Consider the following 21,087-nt stretch of genomic DNA (forward strand, 5'->3'; position numbering starts at 1 on the left):
CTCTCGCTCTTAAAATAAATAAACATTAAAAAAAAAATCAACACAAAAGAATGCCTTACAAGAAATAGGAAGTAAAGTGAAGATTTCTAAAAAGGAAGAAATAAAGAGATGAATAAGATTTGGGAGAAAATAATATATATGAAAGGCAGGCAAGATTAACAAACACAAAAAAATGCCTAAAGAAGAAAACACAAGGTAAGGGAACATATACATATATAAAATAACGTGGAAAAAAAATTCCCTGAAATAAGAAGATTTCATCTTCCATAGTGCAAATATAAAGAGCATACCACATACCTGGGAAATAATCTACAAAGTCCCTTACCAAGACATAACTAAAATTACTGGACTTAAAGGAAAAGTAAGAAATCTGCTCAGCATCTCAAATAAGGAACTATGGTTTATATAGGAAATGAGGATATCAGGTTTTGGGGCAGCAGTGGCTTATGCTAGAAAGAAATGATACACATTTGATATTCCAGGTAAGACACTGTGAGTCTTTATATCCAATAAAACTGACCTTTAAGTAAAGAGGGTACAAATACTTCTCTATCATGAACATGCAAAAAAACAAAAACAAAAAACAAAAAACAAAAAAAACCAACCCTGGAAAATACTCATTTTAGGGTCCTTCCTGTGAAATTTATCAGGGCATGAGGCTCAAGCAATCAACATAGCAAGAGAGACTGACCTGAGGACTGGTGTAAATATATACAGGTAAAAACTATATAGGTATCTGTAGAACAAAGAGTAGATGATAGTTAAACAGGGAGAGAGTATAATAATGGATATATGCCCTAGAAGTTTAGATATGACTCATGTATTAAAAAACAGGGAGACGCACTGTAAGAATTATAATAAAGCTGTATCTGGTTTCTAGGCCAGCACACCAAGAACCTGGAAATCGTTATTCTCATCATCACAAGAAAAATGCTGATTAAACACAATATAAACAACTCATCTTCAATCCATAAGAGAAATGAGGTCACAGAGCAAACGACCACACGGAAAACCGCAGAGCCAGGTGATCGAGAATCACAGCTTCCCAGCAGCAGAAACAGCCAGTACTGTCGGCAACTGGTAGCAACACTTCCAGTGTAATTTCTGGAGACTGAGTCATCAAATCACTTGAGAGAGAAAAACTCCTAGGGCCCCACCGGGGCCCCAGTGCAGGAGCCCACCGGGTTCTCAGACTGAAAAATCACTGAGAAATATCCCCCATTGCTTCTAGCAAGGAAGGGGTAAATAAAAACCTTGAAGGGAGACAGCATTCTGTTTTTCTTAAAAAAGGAGAAACGATGTACCACACCCTAACCAACACGGGAGACAGAAATACCCGAGTCCAGTCTCCTCTCACCCTCCTATCTCACCTAAGCAAAGAAAAATGCTGAAAAGCAGTTTGGAAGGTAAGGGCCCACACCTCTCCACACCTCACCAATAGGGCTCCCATACAGTGACAAGGTTATAGCTGAAAAACTACAATGATCAGACACTACTAAGGAGGAGTCTCTAGGGAAACTCAAAGACAACAGGAAAGACAAAAACAAGGATACTGGAGGAAATTCTAGCCTATGAATCCTGTAGCCATAGAAAACAAACCTTACACTAAAAGCCTTTTTACATCAGTTTTGTTTTCTTAAGACATCATGTCTGGCTTTCATCAAAATTACAAGGCATACTAAAAGGCAAAAAAAAAAAAAAAAGTCTAAAGAGACAAGGCAAGCAATAGAATCAGACTCAGATATGACAGAGACTTCAGAATTACCAGAACGGGAATGAATATAAAATAATTCTCATTGATATGTGAAGTGCAAAATTAGCCAGCATGCAAAAACACAAGAACACATGATGTAGGCAGAGGCGACTCTAAGAAAGAATCAAAGGAAATGTTAGAAATCAAAACAATGTAACAGGTATGAAAAAGGTCTTTGATGAGTACATCCGTAGACTTGACAGTCATGTGAGCTTGAAAATACGTCAACATAAACTTGACAAACTGAGAAAAAAAGAATGAAAATAATAGAACAGAATATCCAAAAACTAGGTGACAATTCCAAAAGGTGTAATATACATATAATGGGAATACCAAGGGGGGGAGGGGAAGGGGACCGCAGGGGTGGTGGTGATAAGGAACATGAAATATCTGAGGTACTAACGGCTGAGAACTTTCCAAAATTAATGATGGACACTAAACCAACAAACCAACATATCCTCTGTAGGTACTTACCCAAAGTTAAGGAGAGGATAATTACCTACAAGGATAATTACCAAAATAACTACACCTAGGCAGACAGTATTCTGCCAAAGACAAAGAGTAAACATTCAAAGAACACATGAAAGAGAGAAAAGAAGACAAAACACTACCTGACAGGAACAATAAAAACTGCCTTGGCCTTTTCTTTAGAAACCACGCAACAAAGGAGAGTACAGAGTGAAATACTGAAGCATTGAACAAGCAAGCCCACCAACCTCCAAGTCTACATCCAGCAAAATTATCCTGGACTTTCTCGCACTAAGAAAAATTGAGAGATTTGTCTTGAAAAAAAAAAAAAAGTATTGAAGTTCTTCAGAGAAAATGATAAAGGTCAGAAACTCAAAACTACGTAAAGAAAGGAAGAGCATTAAAAACATTATATAAAGTTATTAAATGGTCACACAGATAACAGTTTATAATTACAGCAACCAACGTTTTCATTGATTATTGCTTATGGATACGTACAATGAATGACAGCAATGTACTAAGTGACAAGAAATGGGAATGAGGATACTATTCACTAATTCAAAAAGATCTATGCGCTCCTATGTTTATTGCAGCATTATTTACAACAGTCAAAATAAGGAAGCAGTCTCAGTGTCCATCAATAGACAAATGGATAAGGAAGACATGGTCTACATATACATACACACCCACATACTCACACGAAATATTACACAGCCCTAAAAAAGGAGTGTGTTATGTCATTTAAGACAACATAAACAGACTAAAAGGGTATTATGCTCAGTGAAATAAGTCAGACTAGGAAAGACAAATGTTATATGATTCCATTCATAACTGGAATCTAAAAAAATAATCAATAAATGAATAAACAAAAGGCAGAATCAGACCTATAAATACAGAGAACAAACTGATGGTTGCCAGAGGGCAAGGGGGTGGGCAGCGTGGGCAAAATGGTGAAGGGGAGAGGGAGATACATACCAATTAAAAGACAGAGACTGCCAAATAAAAAACAAAATCAACTATATGTTGTCTGAGATAAATAAACCACTTTAAATATGAAGCCACTGATAGTCTAAAAGTAATACAGCAAGATATACCATACTAACACTTAAAAACAGAAAGGAAAAGCCAGAGTAGGCATATTAATTCCAGATAGACTTCAGAGGAAAGAATATTATCAAGGATAAAGAGGGGATTACAGAATAAGGGGGTCACTGATCCAAGAAGACATAACAATCTTCATCGTGCATGTAAATAACACAGCATCAAAATAACGTAACGTAAAAGCTAACAGACCTGCAAGGAGAAACAGGCAAATCAACTATGGAAGTTGGAAATTCAACACCCCTCTATCAGTAATTGAAGGCCCAATAGGCAGAAAAGGAAAAACTAAGCATCGATCAAGCGTACCTAACTGACATTTGTAGAATACTTCCTCAGCAGAATACATCAACAGGAGAATATACATTCTTCTCAGGCTCACATGGAACATTTACCAAGACAGACCACATTCCGGATATCTAACACACCTTAACAAACTTAAAATAACAGAAATCATACAAAGTATGCTCTTGGACCACAATGAAACTGAACTAGAAAATAGTAATTCAAAAAATACCCAGCAAATCCCAATACGTGGAGATTAACAACGTACTTCTACATAATACATGGGTCAAAGAAGAAATCTCAAGAGAAACTTAGAATATTTTGAACTAAGTGAAAATTAACTATGACTTAGTAAAATGTGTGGAATCCAGCAAAAGCAGTGCTTACTGGGAAGTTTATAGCATTGATGCCTATATCAGAAAAGAATGATCATCTCAAACGAGTAATCTAAGCTTCCATTTTAGGAAACCAGAAAAAGGAGAACAAAATTAAATCCAAAGCAAACAGAAGAAAAGAGACAATAAATACCAGAGCAGGAATCAAGAAACTGCAAACAGGAAACCGGTAGAGAAAATCCCTGGGACCAAAAGTTGGTACTTCGAAAGATCAATAAAATTGATAAACCTTCAGGCAAGTTAGCTAGGAAGAAAAAAAGAGACCCAAATTTTGGAGGCAACCAGAAATAAAAGGAAGGTCATCACTACTGATCATATTAATGTTAAAAAGGATAATAAAGGATCATGAAGAACTCTACATCCATAGATGCAATGTAATCCCAATCAAAAATCACGGCAAGTTTATTCTGTGGATGTCAATAAATTAACTTTATAAATGGGTGTCAATAAATTAAGCTTTATATGAAAAAGCCAAAGACCCAGAATGGCCGATAAAATACTGGAGAAGAAAAGCAAACTCAAAGTCAGAAAACTGATACTACCCAACTTCAAAATTTACTATAAAGCCACTGTAATAAAGACAGCATGGTACTAATAAAAGAACAAACAGATCAATGGTCAGAACAGAGCCCAGAAACAGACAGGTACAAATACAGTCAAGTGATCTTTGACAAAGGAGAAAGGCAATTCCGTGGAAAAAAAGGTAATTTGCCAACAAGGGGTGCTCAAACAACGAGACATTCACATTCAAAGAAAAAACAAAAAGAATCTAGACACAGAACTTAATGCCTTTCACAAAAAATGAACTCAAGGTGTATCACAGACCTAAGTGTAAAATGCAAAACCTTAGAATAAAGAAAGGAAAAAATCAAATCAAGGTGGCCCTAGATTTGGAAATGACTTTTTATTCATAACACCAAACACTCTATCCAAAAGCAAAAAGGTGGTGAGACTTCATTAAAATTTAAAACTTCTTGGTGAAAGAAAATGGTAAGAAAACGAATAGAAAAGCCACAGACTGTGACAAAATTTATGCAAAGTAACTATGTGGTATAGGATTGCTATCTAATGCACACCGATTTTAAAACTCAACAATAAGAAAACAACCCAAATAAAAAGTGGACCAAGAAACACCCCTCATCAAAGAAGATACACAAATGGCAAATTTGAAATGTGAAAATACTGTCCACACCTCATGTGATTAAGGAACCGGAAATTAAAACAAGATACCACTATACACTACTACAATGGTTAAAATCCGGAACACTGACATCACCACATTCAGGCAAAAACAGAGCTTTAATACATCACTTGTGGGAACACAAAATGGTACAGCCACTTCTAAAGGCATTTTGTCGGTTTCTTATTAAACTAAATATACTTAATCACCCAAAAATCTGTACATGAATGTTTACAGCAGCTTTATTCATAATTGCCCAAATTTTGGAAGCAACCTAGATGCCTTTCTGTAGGTGAATGGATAAGTAAACTGTGGTACATCCAGACAATGGAGCATTATTCAATAATAAAAAGGTATGTGAAAAAACAAGTGAATAAAAAAGCAAAAAGCAGGTCAGACCTATAAATACAGAATAAACTGATGGCTGCCAGAGGGAAGGGAAGGGAAGGGAAAGGAAGAGGGAGATAAAGGCTTCCAGTTATAGAATAAGACATGAGTATAAAAGGTACAGCACAGGGAATATAGTCAGTGATCCTGTGATATAGTGTTGTATCCTGACAGATGAGAAGTACACTTGTAGGGAGCACAGCGTAAGGTATACAGACATTGAATCACTATGTTGTACACCTGAAACTAATGGAACATTGTGTGTCAACTATACTGAAAAAATTTCTAAGTAAAAAAAAAGATAGGCGCTCTTAAGGCAAGAAAAGACACAGAAGAATCTTAAACGCACAACGCTAAGTTAAAGGCGGCTTTCTGTAAAGATTACATACTATATAATTTCAACTATATGACATTCTGGGAAAAACAAAACTACGGAGACGTAAAATTTCAGTGGTTGCCTGGGGTTCGCAGGGAGGTAAGGGAAGAGAGAGGGAAAAATAAATAAAGCAAGGGGATATTTAGGGCAGTGAAACTCTCCTGCACGACACTACGCATTGGTTAAAACCCACAGAGCCTTACAACACAGAGTAAACAGTAAACTGTGGACTACAGTTAACTTATGGACACTGGTCTGTCAATTTTAATAAATTACCACACTTATGCCAGATGCCAATGACAGGGGAAATGGTGGGGGTTTTAATAATAGAAGAAACTGCTTTAAAAAATAAAGTCCAGTTTAAAAAGAAAAAAAGGAAGGGGGGAGAGAATGGGGGAAGCATACACACAAAACAACTGTTTTCAGCACTATCAGTGGGGACCCTGGTATCGACCAAGTAAGTGAGATATTCCAATTCTACCACTGTTTGTAGCCCCGAGAATCAGGATGCTCAGTGTAGAAGGAAACAGATGTGGAGCGTGAAGAATAACAGCCTTACGGTCCTACATTCGAATTGGAATTCATTAGTATCTTCTCCTTCAAAACATACTCTTCTTAGCCATGTCCATTAAAAAAGCCTAAAAACCACCGATGACCCAGCAGGAAGAAGTACGCGTGGAGCCCAGTTTGGGCCTAAAATACTTCCCACTAAGACATACAAGCAAAACCAGGGTTTCTCAGAGGACTGGCCGATTCTAGGTCTGGGGCAGGAAGTGACAGACACATCGGGGACGGCTTGGTACCTCACGTGGCAAGGAGGTTGGCGGAGACGGTCTTGCAAACGGAAAGGCCATGTCAAATGGATGGGAGAGCAAAGTAGAAGAGGCTCCCACGGGGCAAAAATGAACAACAGGTGTTTGAACGAGGACAATGGCTGCACAGCTATGGTGCGCAAGCAGGCAAACACACTCTTTTTTTTTTTTTTTTTTTTAATTTTTTTTTTTTCAACGTTTTTATTTATTTTTGGGACAGAGAGAGACAGAGCATGAACGGGGGAGGGGCAGAGAGAGAGGGAAACATAGAATCGGAAACAGGCTCCAGGCTCTGAGCCATCAGCCCAGAGCCTGACGCGGGGCTCGAACTCACGGACCGCGAGATCGTGACCTGGCTGAAGTCGGACGCTTAACCGACTGCGCCACCCAGGCGCCCCAAACACACTCTTTTAAGAAGCAAAAATTCTCATACCTGCTTCTACACTCAGAGCTTCTCATGTAATTGGCCTGGGGTGTGGCCTAAGCATTAGAAACTTTAAAGGTCCCCTAGGGTCTAATTCGCAGCCAAGTTTGCGAGCTAATAGCATAGAAGGTATTGGTCAACAGACAAGGTCCTTCTCAGAGACAGGCTTGAGGTGTGGTGTGAACAAGCCTTCTGGGAAGACGGCCTGGCCGGGCCGGGCCAGCACGGTCTGTGAGATCTCATTATGCGTTAACAATGTTCACCCTTTGCCCATCACAGAAGTTTCCAGTATCCTCCCTATTCGGGGAAATCTTGCCTTCCATTTTTACAAGTATGTAAGAGCACATTCCAGACCCAACAATTCCACTCCTGGGTCCACAACCCACAGAAATGACCGTGTGTGTGTTCACCCAAAGGCATGGGCTCATAGGTTTACAGCAGCACTATTCATAACTACCCTCATCTGGAAACGATCCAAATGCCCATCAACAGCAGAGTGGAGGAATAAATAGGGGCAGAACTCACACAGCGGATCCAAACCCAACTTTACGGCATGAATGACTGTCACATGATGCTAAGCAAGAGAATCAGACACTCAAGAGTGTGCACATATAATCCTCTTTTTAATTTTTTTTTTTCTTGAGAGAGTATGCGCAGGGGAGGGGCAGAGAGAGAGAGAAAAATCCCCAGCAGGCTCCACGCCCTGCACGAAACCCAACTCAGGGCTCAATATCACAACCGTGAGATCCATGACCTGAGCCCAAATCGAGAGTCAGACACTTAAAACCGACTGAGCCACCTAAACACCCATATTATCGTCTTTTATTTAACGATGCGCAAAAACAGGCAAAACTATGCCTTCAGGGTCAGGACGGTGTTTATCCTTGAGGGGACAGTGACTGGGAGAAGAAAGGCTTACGGGCGCTCGATCGTGTTGTTTCTCGGTTTAAGAATGTGTCAGGCTGTACAGTGACACGTGCACTTACCCAAATGGTTGCTTCAAGAGTTTTTTGGAAGTGGATATTTTTTTTAGAGTGTGTGTAAGTGAGGAAGAAGAAGTTTCCTGCTTCCTCGGCCCGATCGGCCTGAGCACGGGCAGGTCGGCATCCCCAAATGCGCTCCTACATCGACACCGAACTGTTAGTCCACAGACGGCAGTACCCTGGCATCTACGACAGAACCGGACTGCTAGCGGTCGCTCACTGTGCACCTGCTGAATTAACCGCTCTGTCCTTGTATGTGCATGCGCCCGTCGAAAAGGTTAGTGACAGGAGGCAAGACAGCAGCTAAGAACGCAGCTTCTGAAGTCTGACGGCCTGGGTTCAAATCCTGGCTCTCTTTGTCATTAGCTGTGTGACTGGAAGTTAACTTCTCTAAATCTGCTTCCTCAGCCATAAACTGGATGAGGATGAAGACAACAATCATAATGAAACTGTGGGTTTAAAAGAACTCATCCATAAGGAGAGCTTAGTACAGTACCTGGTGCCTGGTAGGCAATGTGTGTTTGAACATTTGTGTGTGTGTGTATTACTATACTATGTATATATGGCACTGGCTGAATGCGTAAGTTATTTGCCCAGTGTGGTGTTTTTAAGGAATTCTGAAACTGACGGTCTTGAGGTCAGGTCTGTGGCCCCAGTCGGCCCTGGAAATCGTCACTCCTTAACATCTGCGCCAGGCCCTCACTGTACTTCAGGGGTGCAAAAACGTGCCACAGTGTTACAGAAGCGTCCGACACACTGCAGCGTGTACCCCACCACCAGGAACTTATAGACCCTACATAACCTTCCGACTCACCATCTGTAAGATGCTGACAATTACCATGTGCACCACAGGGTGATAGAATTCAAGTGTAACAACCACTCACCCCGACATAAACACGTGTAGATCATTCAGAACCTCTGGTGTAGACGTTATAAGCTGAATTGTGGCCCCTCAAAATTCATATGCTGAAGCCCTAACCCCCGGTGTCTCAGAATGGGGCTGTATCTGGAGACAAGACCTTTAACGAGGTGATGAAGTTGACACAGGGCTGTTAGGGTGAGCTGTCATCCAAGCTGAGTGGTGTCCTCCTGAGAAGAGGAAAGTGGACACGCAGAGAAACACCACACACGTGTGCGCACAGAGGAGAGACCGTGTGAGGACGCAGTGAGGGAGCCACCATCTTTAAACCAAGCAGAGAGGACTCAGGAGAAACCAACCCTACTGACATTTTGAGCCTGGACTTTCGGCCTCCACAACTGCGAGGCGTAAATGCCTGTTCCGTAACCCCCTAGGCTGCGGGGTTTTGTATGGAAGCCCTGGCAGACGAATAAAGCAGGGAATGTTATACTATCATTTGTCTTCCTGGTTTAACCAACACCTCCAATCCAAAGTACTCTTTTACATCGGTAGGCATCACACACGGGTGAAATCCGCCCAAAGGGGGCCCTGCAGATTCCATTTCTCTTGTGTTTCATTGAGAGAAATGCACTGACTGGTCAGCACCTCTCCATTCAGAAGCCCCTGGGTCTCCAATAGGGTTCAGGCCTGCAAGGTAATTATGAAACGTGACAATATTAAAGATACTGGGAATCAGAACATAACAAAGGTGAGGTTGCTTTGACTGTGAAGTTCATGGAAGTACCATAAAGGGGGCTATCTCTACCCAAAGGAGGTGGCATGAGGAGAAAGGAAGCAACCGCCTAGGTAGCACTGGATGACAGAGCAGGAGGAGGTGTAGAATGTCCTGAGGAAAACAGAGGCTCAACAGTGACCTCTGCCGGCCAGACACTTGATCTACATGGGGCAGGAAGTCCCAAGAGAAGCCCTGAGGAAAACACAGTCTCAACAGTGACCCCTGCAGGCCAGGCATTTCATCTACATGGACTGTTCCTCAGCCACATCTTTATGCTGAAATTGCTTTAAAGAATAAAAATAAACCAGGGTGCCCAAACGTGCTATTCAAAGCAAAGGTCATGTAAAGAAATCATCTCTAGCTTTTGCTTGGCAAAACTATAACTATAGGAGTGGATCTCCTATAACCAGATAAAATTTCTTTGAACCAGGTTCCTGTAAATTTATGGAAAGAGGAGATGTGATGCGGCTCTCAATAGTAACCACATCGATTTCAGCACTGATGAGCACGATTAAGAGCTGGCTGTAATGGCAAAGCGGTGGGTGTTAACAGTTTCTGATGCTAAAAATCCAACTACTGCAGATTGATTATATAGTTCACAGTTTTCTTAACATAGCAAATATTAATTTATCCATGGACAGTTTAAAGTTTCAGTAGGTAGGAAACTCCCAGAGACTTGGCTTGGATAGCACCCATCCTGAAAAAATGCTAGGAAGTTCAACACACAGTTACTGGGGGATTTGTGGTACTTCACTTAGTCGAAAATGGCCACCATTTTTCAATGCCTGTCATTCTCCATAGACACAAGCACATCACCACCAACATCCTGTGAAATGCCCTGCTGCCTCCCCAACTACCTCCCACGTTGACCAAGGCTCTGAATTTGCCGTGTGAGGCCACGGTTCTTCCTCCTGACCTTGTCACACCAGACATGCCCATCTAACTTCCTGGCAATTCTCAATCGGGTGGGGAATGAGGCACTGGGTGCCCAGACACCATGCAGCAGAGAGATAAGCAGGCGAAGGTCACTGGAGAAGCACCATTACCGAGAATTCTAAAAGCTAAACAGACACTGCTTTGCATTTTTTTTTACACAATCATGGATAAAACAGATTTTCAGATATTAGAAATAGTGAAGATGAAGACGAATACGTGCCATGCTACTGAACTAAAGTGTGTGGCCCCAAAATTCATATATTGAAACCTAATCCCTATCTGTGATGGTATCAGGAGGTGGGGACTTTGGGAGGTGATGAGGTGAAAAGGGTGGAGCCCTCAGGAACGGGATTAGCGTCCTTGTAAAAGACACCTGAGAGAGGCTCATTCTCCAGTCACCATGGGGAGGTTCTACGAACCAGGAAGTGAATCCTGGAAGCGAATCCTCCAGGAATAATGAATCCGCCCGCGCCCTGACCTTGGACTTCTAGCCTCCAGGACTATAAGAAATAAATTTCTGTTGCCTGTAAGCCGCCCAATCTAAGGCACTGTCACGACAGCCAAACGGACTCAGACATGATGTACCAGATGCCCTACTAGGTACTTTACAGATAATGACTCACAGCGAGTCTCTGAAGTAGCTACTTTACTTTCATCATCCCCACTTTATAGATGAGAAACCTGAGGCGCGGAGAAATGACATGACTTGCCCAAGGTTACACAGCTAGTAACAAAAAAGCTGCTTCCAAAAAATAAGAGGCCAAGGCTGACCGAAGCCGCAACATCAATTGACTCATTATTAAATGTTCAGGCACACTAAAGGCATCATATTTTTTCTTCCTTTATTTCCTATCTGGATGAGACATTTTCCGTTTTTACACTGTCCTAAAATCAGAACTAGAACACTGAGCAGTTTATAGCACGTTCCTGATGGTTGTAACCAGGCTTCCCTCTGGAGAGTCAGGGAGGGGGCCGTGTAGGGGAGTCCTGGGTCGTGTTCCCTCCCCTGCGCTGTGCTTTCTACCCTAGCCTGCAGAGGCACAGCTCTTAGCAGAGAGCAATCCTTCTGGGGGAGCTTTCTCCAAGCACTGTGCCAGGTACAGAGGCAAGAGAGGTGCGCACACCAGGCCCAGAGGAGACATGTAAACCAGGCTGGATGGGACGGTGGGTTAAAAACAGCACCGGGGCGGGGAAGTGGATGGATCAATCATACCGTCTGCCAGCAAGCACTGACAGGGGTACAGGAGGCTGGCTGGGGAGAAGAGGGGAAAGGGCTTCCCAGGCCAGGATACCACAGGGTTAAAAACACAATTGTGGGCGTATCTGTGCAAGTTAGAAAAATAAAAAAGGAAAGGTCTTACTAAGAATTATAGCTAACGTGACATGTCCTCCAGCTCCTTTATCTTTCCTCGAAGACAGCCTATAATGATAAGAAAGTACTAAGGGGGTGACCACGTCCAGGTTTAACAGAGCTTGTGAAACAGCCCTTCCAGAAAACCCATGATTATGCTTGTTGATTATCTTGCATGGTCCTTTAGAAAGACCACTGCCTCGGGGCGCCTGGGTGGCTCAGCGGGTTAAGCATCGACTTTGGCTCAGGTCATGATCTCACAGTTCGTGAGTTCGAGCCCCGTGCCGGGCTCTGTGCTGCCAGCTCAGAGCCTGGAGCCTGATTCTGATTCTGTCTCCCTCTCTCTCTGCCCTTCCTCTGCTCTCACTCTGTCTCTCTCTCTCAAAAATAAACAAAACATGGGGTGCCTGGGTGGCTCAGTCGGTTAAGCGTCCGACTTCAGCTCAGGTCATGATCTCGCAGTCTGTGGGTTCGAGCCCCGCGTCAGGCTCTTGGGCTGATGGCTCAGAGTCTGGAGCCTGCTTCGGATTCTGTGTCTCCCTCTCTCTCTGCCCCTCCCCCGTTCATGCTCTGTCTCTCTCTGTCTCAAAAAATAAATAAACGTTAAAAAAAATAAAATAAAAAAATAAACAAAACATTAAAAAAAAAAAAAGAAAGACCACTGCCTTGAAGGTGAGTTATTTTTCTTTATAATTTATCTGAAAGATATTTTGGCCTAACCTGAAAAGAAAACCACCAAAAAACTGATAAAGGTTTGACACCCAGAGGGCAATACACTTGAAGAGATAAAAAAAAAAAAAAAAAAAAAAAGTCACAAAAGACTTAAATAAAAGAAATGAAAAAAGTCTCCCTGGCTACTAATGGGATTCTCTGCTCCCACAGAAGCTGATTACAGGGCCCTTCAAAAGCAGCTTTATCATCCAGGTGAGGACAGCTGCACACCGCACAGGTCTGCAGCGAAATCTCTTCAATAAAGAGAACAAAATTGCTACCATTACTCTTGGAAGCTTTAAGGAGAATGTGTGTGCAGATTTCATGCCACATAGGAAAAAAAAAATAAGAAGGAAAATAAAATGAGGGAGTAATTTCAAAGAAAGAGCAACCCGAATCTTTAGGAATCCTAGGCCAAAGTGCCAGATGCTTCGGGATCTGTAAAGTTACCACAGAAAACGTCAACACCTGACACAAATGCCTGACCCAGCCTAACGAGCCCGCTCTCCTTGGTCCAGACTGTCGACGGCGACGGAACTGGTTACGTCTGAGGCTTATGGGCTCTATCTGGATATTCCTACTAAAGTCCACATTCACTATATGCTCACGCAGTACCAGGCGCGGTGCTGAGCACTTGACATGCATCAGTGCCCTCGTGGCTAATCCGGTCCTACGAGGTGGGCACTTACATTTCCATGTGATGATGAGGACTCAGAGAGGTTAAGTAGGTTCTCTGAAGTTCCACAGTATGAAGATCTGAACCCAACCTATGCAACTCCAGGGCCCCACTGGTAAGCACTGTATTCTCCCACTTGAAGGCTCGGGGGGGGGGGGGGGGGGCGGGGGGGAGGGCTGGCTCCGCCTAGAATCTGGCTGGATGGAAAACAGTAGCATCTGTCTGATGTCTGTCTCTGGCCCATGAAGACTTCCCCATCAAAGCTTTTGGGACCTGAACGCTTGAAAATATTTTTTAAAGACAATTTACCGTCTCAGAGAAAGCAAAGTGCTGCATTTATAAGACACGATTCTCCCACGCAGAAAGACGGTTCACGCGCTTCAAGGAAGTACAAAACCTCCATTCTTAGTTTCAAAACTTATTTCTTATCTTTTGAGAAACTAAACAAAGTAAAGGATAATGAAGGGAAAACTTGAGACACAATGACCATTCCCTACCCATGCAAATGAATCATTCCCCGTGGTGAATCTTCATGCTAAGACAGAAAACCTCATGGTTACAGTTAAAGTTTTACCAGTAAAGAAATAGGGGAATTCTTATGCTACAGTTTAAGTAACCAGGTCAAACACTTTAATATCTAGATTGTTAAAATATACACAGTAAGCATTATGCGTACTACCAATAAATGAACCCCAGTCAAGAAATGGGCTTCTGGAGGCATCCTGGAAGCTTCCAGACTCCAGGAGTCCAGAAGTCAGGCAGTTACAGCAGAGAGGGGCCACTCTGTGGGTCTCCACACACCCCAGAAGCTGGAGGAGGTCGAAATCTCCGAATTTACTCCCCCAACTCCCCGAGATGCAGCCTTGCTCTTCCTTAAGCTACTTCCCTGGGAGAATAAGGATCTTGCTCTGCACCACCTGATATTACACCGGAAACAGCTTTCTCAGGAAGCAAGTGGCTATCTTTTCTTCTTCAGTAAAAGCCAAGGCTTCAAAGAGATAATGCGAGTGAACCGAAATAGCTATGCCACTCTCCCTACTTATAAATATTACATCAAGAAACGTCTTCAAAGCCAAGGGCTAGAAAGCTCCTCGGCCATGATGGGGAGCAGAAAGCCACGGGGCCACAAGTACAGCAGAGAGAAGCCTCCCGCTCGCGCTCGCCATCCTCGGTTACAGCAGAGCCTCCGGCGGTCACCATGACCTAAGCAGAGCCGGGAAGGGGCAGCACAGGCACACATCCAGATCTCCAACTGCCAGTTCAGTCCCGGGGACAGTGTCTCTGTTGCTGCCCCCAAGATGCCATCACCACTTGAGAGAGGCCGACACATCTCAAGAGGCTGAGATGCTAATTAGCACAAAAGCTAAAGCTGGAGGGCAGGCATCTTAGGGTCACCAAATACAAACACTCTAGGACTTCTCGCCCCCCTTCCTTCTGCAGAGATGGTTCAAGAGCACCAACGCCCATCTGTCCTGGGCACAAACCACACGTTCACAGTAAAGTTGACTCTGCTCTCTCCATGCCTAACCAGGAATCCATCATCTTTTAGGTCTCCTGGATATCTCCCCTCCTTCTCCAAAGTCACGTCCTGGTCTGGGTCTCATCAACTCTCGGGCCTAATCCGTCAGGCTTTCCGTGATCCATCCAACTTTTCTGAGCACCCACTGTGTCCCCGGCACTATAGAGCAGACAAGTATGAGTACCGCACGACAGCGTTGCCCCCACTCTCCAATGTGGACGAGAGACATCTCCATGAAGAACACATCACAGTCCCGTGTAACGAGTCACGAGGCAAGGCATATCCAACTTCACAGGGAAAGGGCGGTGTTTGCTCGACACAGACAGAGAGGGCTTCACAGAGGCTATGACGACTAAGCTGACACTTGACAGATAAGTAAAAAGATGTGGGGGGGAAAGGAGAAGAAGAAAACAATACTTCGAAAGCACAAAGACCTGAAAGAGTGTGCCCTGGTTCGGGATGGGCAATCTGTTCAGTGTGGCTGGGAAAACAAATGCGTGGAAGGGACAGGCACTAAGGTAGGTTTCGGTCAGATTCAGAATGGCTCTGCCTGTCACGCCAAAGAACCTGGAGCATTACTGTTGGTAATGAACAACCAGGAGAAGTGTTGAAGGGAGAAGGTCCAACCTTAAGCCACGTTCTGCCTGAAGAAGAGTTTTATTTCACCTATAAATTATTTTTCAGGGCGCCCGGGTGGCTCAGCCAGATGAGCATCTGACTTCGGCTCAGGTCATAATCTCGCAGCTCATGAGTTCGAGCCCCACGTCGGGCTCTGGGCTAACCGCTCGGAGCCTGCAGCCTGGAGCCTGCTTCAGATTCTGTGTCTCCCTGTCTGTACCTCCCCCGCTCATGCTCTCTCTCTCTCTCTCAAAAATAAATAATAAACATTAAAAAAATTATAAGGAAATTATTTTTCAAATTTTGGAATTGGCTGTCAACATCTAAAACTTAGGAAATTTCATATAAAAATCTGGATTCTTGGCTTCTTAAAAAACAACTCTGGCGGGGCGCCTGGATGGCGCAGTCGGTTAAGCGTCCGACTTCAGCCAGGTCACGATCTCGCGGTCCGTGAGTTCGAGCCCCGCGTCAGGCTCGGGACTGATGGCTCGGGACTGATGGCTCGGAGCCTGGAGCCTGTTTCCGATTCTGTGTCTCCCTCTCTCTCTGCTCCTCCCCCGTTCATGCTCTGTCTCTCTTTGTCCCAAAAATAAATAAAAACATTGAAAAAAAAATTTAAAAAAAAAAACAACTCTGGCAACACTAAATCCACATCCCCAGGTGGTGACAATTGTTTGGATGTGAGTAGCAGGTGTAGCAGCTGCCCCCTTCAGATGAGATACCTCTTATGAAGTCCATGACCACCTTCACCTGGCCCCAATGGACATGCGACTTTGCAATCTCTGGTTTAGAGAGCTACACAGTAAGGTATGTTGCAGAAAAGCAACACTTGAAAACAAAAGTGGGTAAACAGGCTCAGCAAAACTGGAAGAGGGAAAGTTAGGGAGACATCACAGTAGCACAAGAAGGCGGTAACAAAAGCCTCAACTAAGTAGAATAAAGAGCCAAAAAAGGGTAGAGAGTCAAGAAACGTTTAACATACTCCAGGCATAAGAATAGTGATCACATAACTTTTCTGTGGCAATTGTTCAAGGATCAGAGACTGTATTAGGAGAAAGGAAGCATGATTCAAAAATTATTTTCTTTTTTTAATGTTTATTTATTTTATTTTTTTAAGTTTATTTATTTTTCACAGAGAGAGAGAGAGTGAGAGCGTGAGCTAGGAAGGGGCAGAGAGAGAGGCAGACACAGAATCCGAGGCAGGCTCCAGGCTCCGAACTGTCTGTCAGCACAGCCGGACGAAGGGCTCGAACTCACAAAGGGTGAGATCATGACCTGAGCTGATGTCGGCCGCTTCACTGACCCGAGCCACCCAGGCGCCCCAATGTTTATTTTTTTAAGAGAGAGCGAGAGCTTGCGAGCCTGCCCGCAAACAGGGGAGGGGCAGAGAGAGGGAGAGAGAAATCCCAAGCAGCAAACTCAAGAACTGTAAGACCATGACCTGGACAGAAACCAAGAGTGGGTCTGACGCTTAACTGACTGAGCCACCTAGGCGCCCCCAAAATGATTTTCAATTGAAAATAAAGTGGGTATTAAGCACACTGTGTGGGAAATCCACCCAAATGCAGACGATCAGCACTGATAACAATGAGGTACAGCTACACCTATCTGTGTGATTCTTTCCCTGGACTCTCAGGTTCATCTTCCAATCGGAACGGAGCGTAATTCTGATTGCAAACTTTCTGGGCTAAGCTCTCCACAAGCGAGGTTGACAAGCAGGGAGCGGGATGTAAATCTTTACAACCTCTCATACCACGGCCGGCAGCTACTTGGAAAATTTGTAAACCCTCCAGAGGCTCCAAGGGGAAGACCCTGCCCGAGAACTTACACAAGCCGTTGACATCCAGCATGTTGGAGATGCCCCGGTCACTCATGTCCACTTCCGGCTGGTTCTTCTCCCGGCTCTCCTCCACCAACTTTTTCAGAGACTTGGACATGTTCTGTAGCAATGACAACAACAAGCACGTGGGCGACGGTCAGGGCGGTGCAGGGAGAGAAAGGGGAGACGCCCCGGGCTGGCACTGTCCAGTTTTCCCCCAGGCTTGGATGGTGGGCAACGGCCGGCAGGGTCCGGGTGCAGGGAGGGGGCGGGGCGGAGCAAGAGCGTGGGAAGCGTCCAGTACTACTCCGGTGGCGCGGGGAGAGGCGAACCCAAGTACAAACCACACACACTCACCGCGGAAGGCAGCACCTAACAGGTGGGGCGAGAGAACCACAGGTTTCCGCAGGGCGCACTTGAGTGGCAAGAGATGCACTCGTTCGGAGCAAAACGCGGACCGGAACGGGGAACACGCCCTGTCCCGGAGCTCCGCGCAAGCGCACACCCTGCGGCTCGCCGCTCCACGCCCCGCCCGCGCCTGACCCTTTCCAAATTAGGAAAACAGTTTACTAGACGTGGCTCCAGGGTGAGGCTCCGCCCACAAAGGAATGTGTACCCGGGGGCTGACCAATCACGTCCGTCATTTGGCCTGGAGACTCCGCCCCACCCCGAGGTTCGTTCCTCCCCCGGAATGCCTCTGGGTTTGCAATCCGCGCGGACCCGCCTGGGAGCCTGCGCAGTAGTGTTGGCGCAGGCTCGGTTCGTGGGCCGAAGCACTGAGTGCTTTGGGCGGAAGCGGGAAGGTTTGGAGGGGGATTGCGGGGTGAGGGTGTTGTAGCTGGGCTTGGGAGGTGGAGAAGCGAGAAGTTGCCTCTCTTTGTACTTCTATAACTGAGGTTCCATTTATCAGCAGTCGTTGCCTCCCGCTGTATCAGGAGCTCAAACGCAAGAACTGCACGGGGTCTATATTCCCAGCACCCAGCTCGGAGTCCCGGACCTCTGTGTCACATGAAGGGGAATACACACAGATAAATGACTTCTCTTTTCTTATTACTACACTCAAAATTATGACATATTTTAGTTTGCTTTCTATTGAATGATGAGTTTTTAAATGCAATTTTCATTGTTGGTTTTTTGTTTTGTGTGTGTGTGTGTGTGTGTGTGTGTGTGTGTTTACTGGAGTTTCTAACTGCTTTTCTTTTTCTTCCTGTAAGCTTCTTTATCGTATCTCCCGTTGATTTAAATCCACTCAATTCTTCTTGAAGACTTTAGGAACCTACTACCTTTCTGCTCTAACTTAGACTAATTATTTCTGCTCTTCCAGCTGAGAGCTGATCTGTGGTTTCTTTAACCGGGTTCCTGGGTTTAAACAGACCTTTCTTGTATACATCTTGCTGGAGTACCGCTCAAGTAAACTTCTCTGTGACCATGTATAGGAGGCACAAATTTTGAGTAGCTCTGTGTTTTAAAATGTTCTTGTTTTGCCCAACCCTTTCTTATTTGCCTAGCATGGAATTCTAGGTTCAATATCAGTTTCTCTTAGATCTCAAAAGCATAGTTCGATCAATCTATGCTTCCAATGATGATGCCCAGAAATGTGTCAATCTCCTCCAGTCTTTGCGGGAGAACTATTGTTTTCTCTTGGGAAGCTTTTGTGATCTTTGAATTGTTTATCATGTTCTGAAATGCCACCATAATCTAATTGGGGGTCTTTTTAAATTTAATCTGTTTAGCATCCGTTTGGGCCCTTCCAGCTGAAGATTCATTTCTCTCTTCCTCTCTGGAAATTTTTTTCTGTTATTTCTTTGAAATGTCTTTCCAGCCATTTTCTCTGATTTCGCACCTTCAGGAAATCTGTCAGAGGGCAGCATCCTAGGACAATTTCCTATAGGTATCTTGTTTTCCACCTCATGTATTTCATTAATTTATCTTTTTTTTACTTAACGTTTTCGGAGATATCTTAATGTTGCCTTCCAAACCTTCTATTAAAATTTTAAGGAGTTCTGGCTATTAACTAAAAATACTGCCTAAGATCTCCTCCTTGATTACATTAGCCCCGAACTTTTGTTTGATGAGCGCACTCTTCTCAAATATCTCTGAGGATAACACTTTTTAAAAAAAATTTTTTTTAATGTTTATTTATTTTGGAGAGAGAGAGAACGAGTGAACAGGGAGGGGCAGAGAGAGGGAGACACAGAATCTGAAGCAGGCTGCAGGCTCTGAGCTGTCAGCACAGAGCCCGACACAGGGTCTCCACCTAATGGGGCTCCATCTCACAAACCTGGAGTCATAATCTGAGCTGAAGTCACAGGCTTAACCGACTGAGCCACCCAGGTGCCCCTCTGAGGATAACAATTTTCAGATTTCTCTTCTGTTGACTGAATTGTGTTTTCTTGTGCCCTTTTTCTGTTAGGTTATCCAGTGATTTCGCATTCACACGACTGCAGGTCTTCCTGTCTGGTGATTCTTGGTTGTTTTTTCATATTCACGCATGAAGATCCGAGCTAATTTTTCTAGATAGCCAGGGTGTGGTTGTTTTCCTCTTTCATTTGTGATGCGTATTTGTTTCCTTCCTAGGTCAGCATTAATTTTACCTGGGCTGTGGGTTAAATTTCTCCAGAGGAGGTGTCCCAGTTTTGTGCCTGCGGTGTAGTCACATGGCTGCCTTTGCGGGGGCAGGGAGACGGTGAATGGCGTGCTCCGGCTAATACAGTACTTGCATTGCTGGTCTCACCTCCTCACGCTGCACCTGCCAGCCCCATATCCACGTAGTGCCTGGAAAGCCGATTCCCAATTCTGCTGCATATCTGTCTGGAAATTACTTTGGGCCGCAGTTTCTTTTTTTTCTGATTCACTTGTCATCATGCTTTCATTCACTTCCTCTTTTCCAGAAATTTATTTTCATTTCTTCATAATTCTCCTCTCCTTCCCTTCACTTTTGCAAGTACAGCTCTTTTTTTTTTTTTTTTTTTTGAGAGACAGAGAGCACATGCGCATGTGTGAGCGAGTGGGGAAGGGGCGGAGGGAAAGGGAGAGAAAATCCTAAGTAGGCGCCATGCTGCCAGTGTGCAGCCTGATGCAGGGCTCAGTCTCACCACCGTGAGATCATAACCTGAGCCGAAATCAAGAGTTTGACACTTAACCAACTGAGCCACCCAGGTGCCCTTTGCCAGTGTAATTATTAATAAAACACGTCCCTAAGTTCCAGAATTTTATAACACAGAAAAGGGGCCCAGGCTCCTTGGATATGTGACCTGTGCAGTAACACAAAGTTCCATGCTTAGCTGGGCCCCATGTTTGGTTTAATGCTCTGCTGTCACCATCTTGAAATGTCTAATAAGATTTGAACAAGGGGCCCTGAGTTTTCCTTTTGGACTGGGCCCTGCAAATTATGTAGACAGTCATGCATGCAAAAGTTAATATTTATCAGAGCTTAAATCCCTTCCACAACCTCACTGCCAAGTGCTCTGTGCTTACATACAGTCTGTGCTTCAATACTTCCTTCCCATTGGGAGAAATGTTCTACCCCCCACCCCCAGCCCACAGAGTGCTCCAATCAAAGATAGATATGGAAGATGCCTGGGCCACACGAGGTACACTAGATTATGGCAACTAGCAAATTTACATAAATTATTACATGTCATTAATTTAAAAAATGCCTT

At 44.1% G+C, this 21,087-nt stretch overlaps 1 protein-coding gene across 5 annotated transcripts in view; it reads right to left on the reverse strand.

The window, feature by feature from the left end:
- Positions 1 to 17,893, reverse strand: part of RSU1 (Ras suppressor protein 1) — a 202,719-nt gene extending 184,826 nt beyond the window's left edge. For 3 of the 5 annotated variants that reach the window (XM_047066516.1, XM_047066519.1, XM_047066515.1), the window contains exons 1-2: positions 17,783 to 17,892; positions 17,435 to 17,546 (exon numbers count right to left, since the gene is read on the reverse strand). In XM_047066516.1, coding sequence (XP_046922472.1) covers positions 17,435 to 17,543 — 109 coding nt within the window. In that variant the 5' untranslated portion in view covers positions 17,544 to 17,546; positions 17,783 to 17,892. Of the gene's footprint in view, positions 1 to 17,434; positions 17,547 to 17,782 lie in introns of all 5 variants that reach the window. The other 2 variants (XM_047066517.1, XM_047066518.1) reach the window with 1 other exon arrangement.
- Between the last annotated feature and the right edge of the window lie 3,194 nt (positions 17,894 to 21,087).

Source organism: Lynx rufus, unplaced genomic scaffold, assembly GCF_022079265.1.
Source record: "Lynx rufus isolate CCGP_SWC_20201006 ecotype Redwood Valley unplaced genomic scaffold, mLynRuf1.p SCAF_7, whole genome shotgun sequence".
NCBI classification, from domain to species: Eukaryota; Metazoa; Chordata; class Mammalia; order Carnivora; family Felidae; genus Lynx; species Lynx rufus.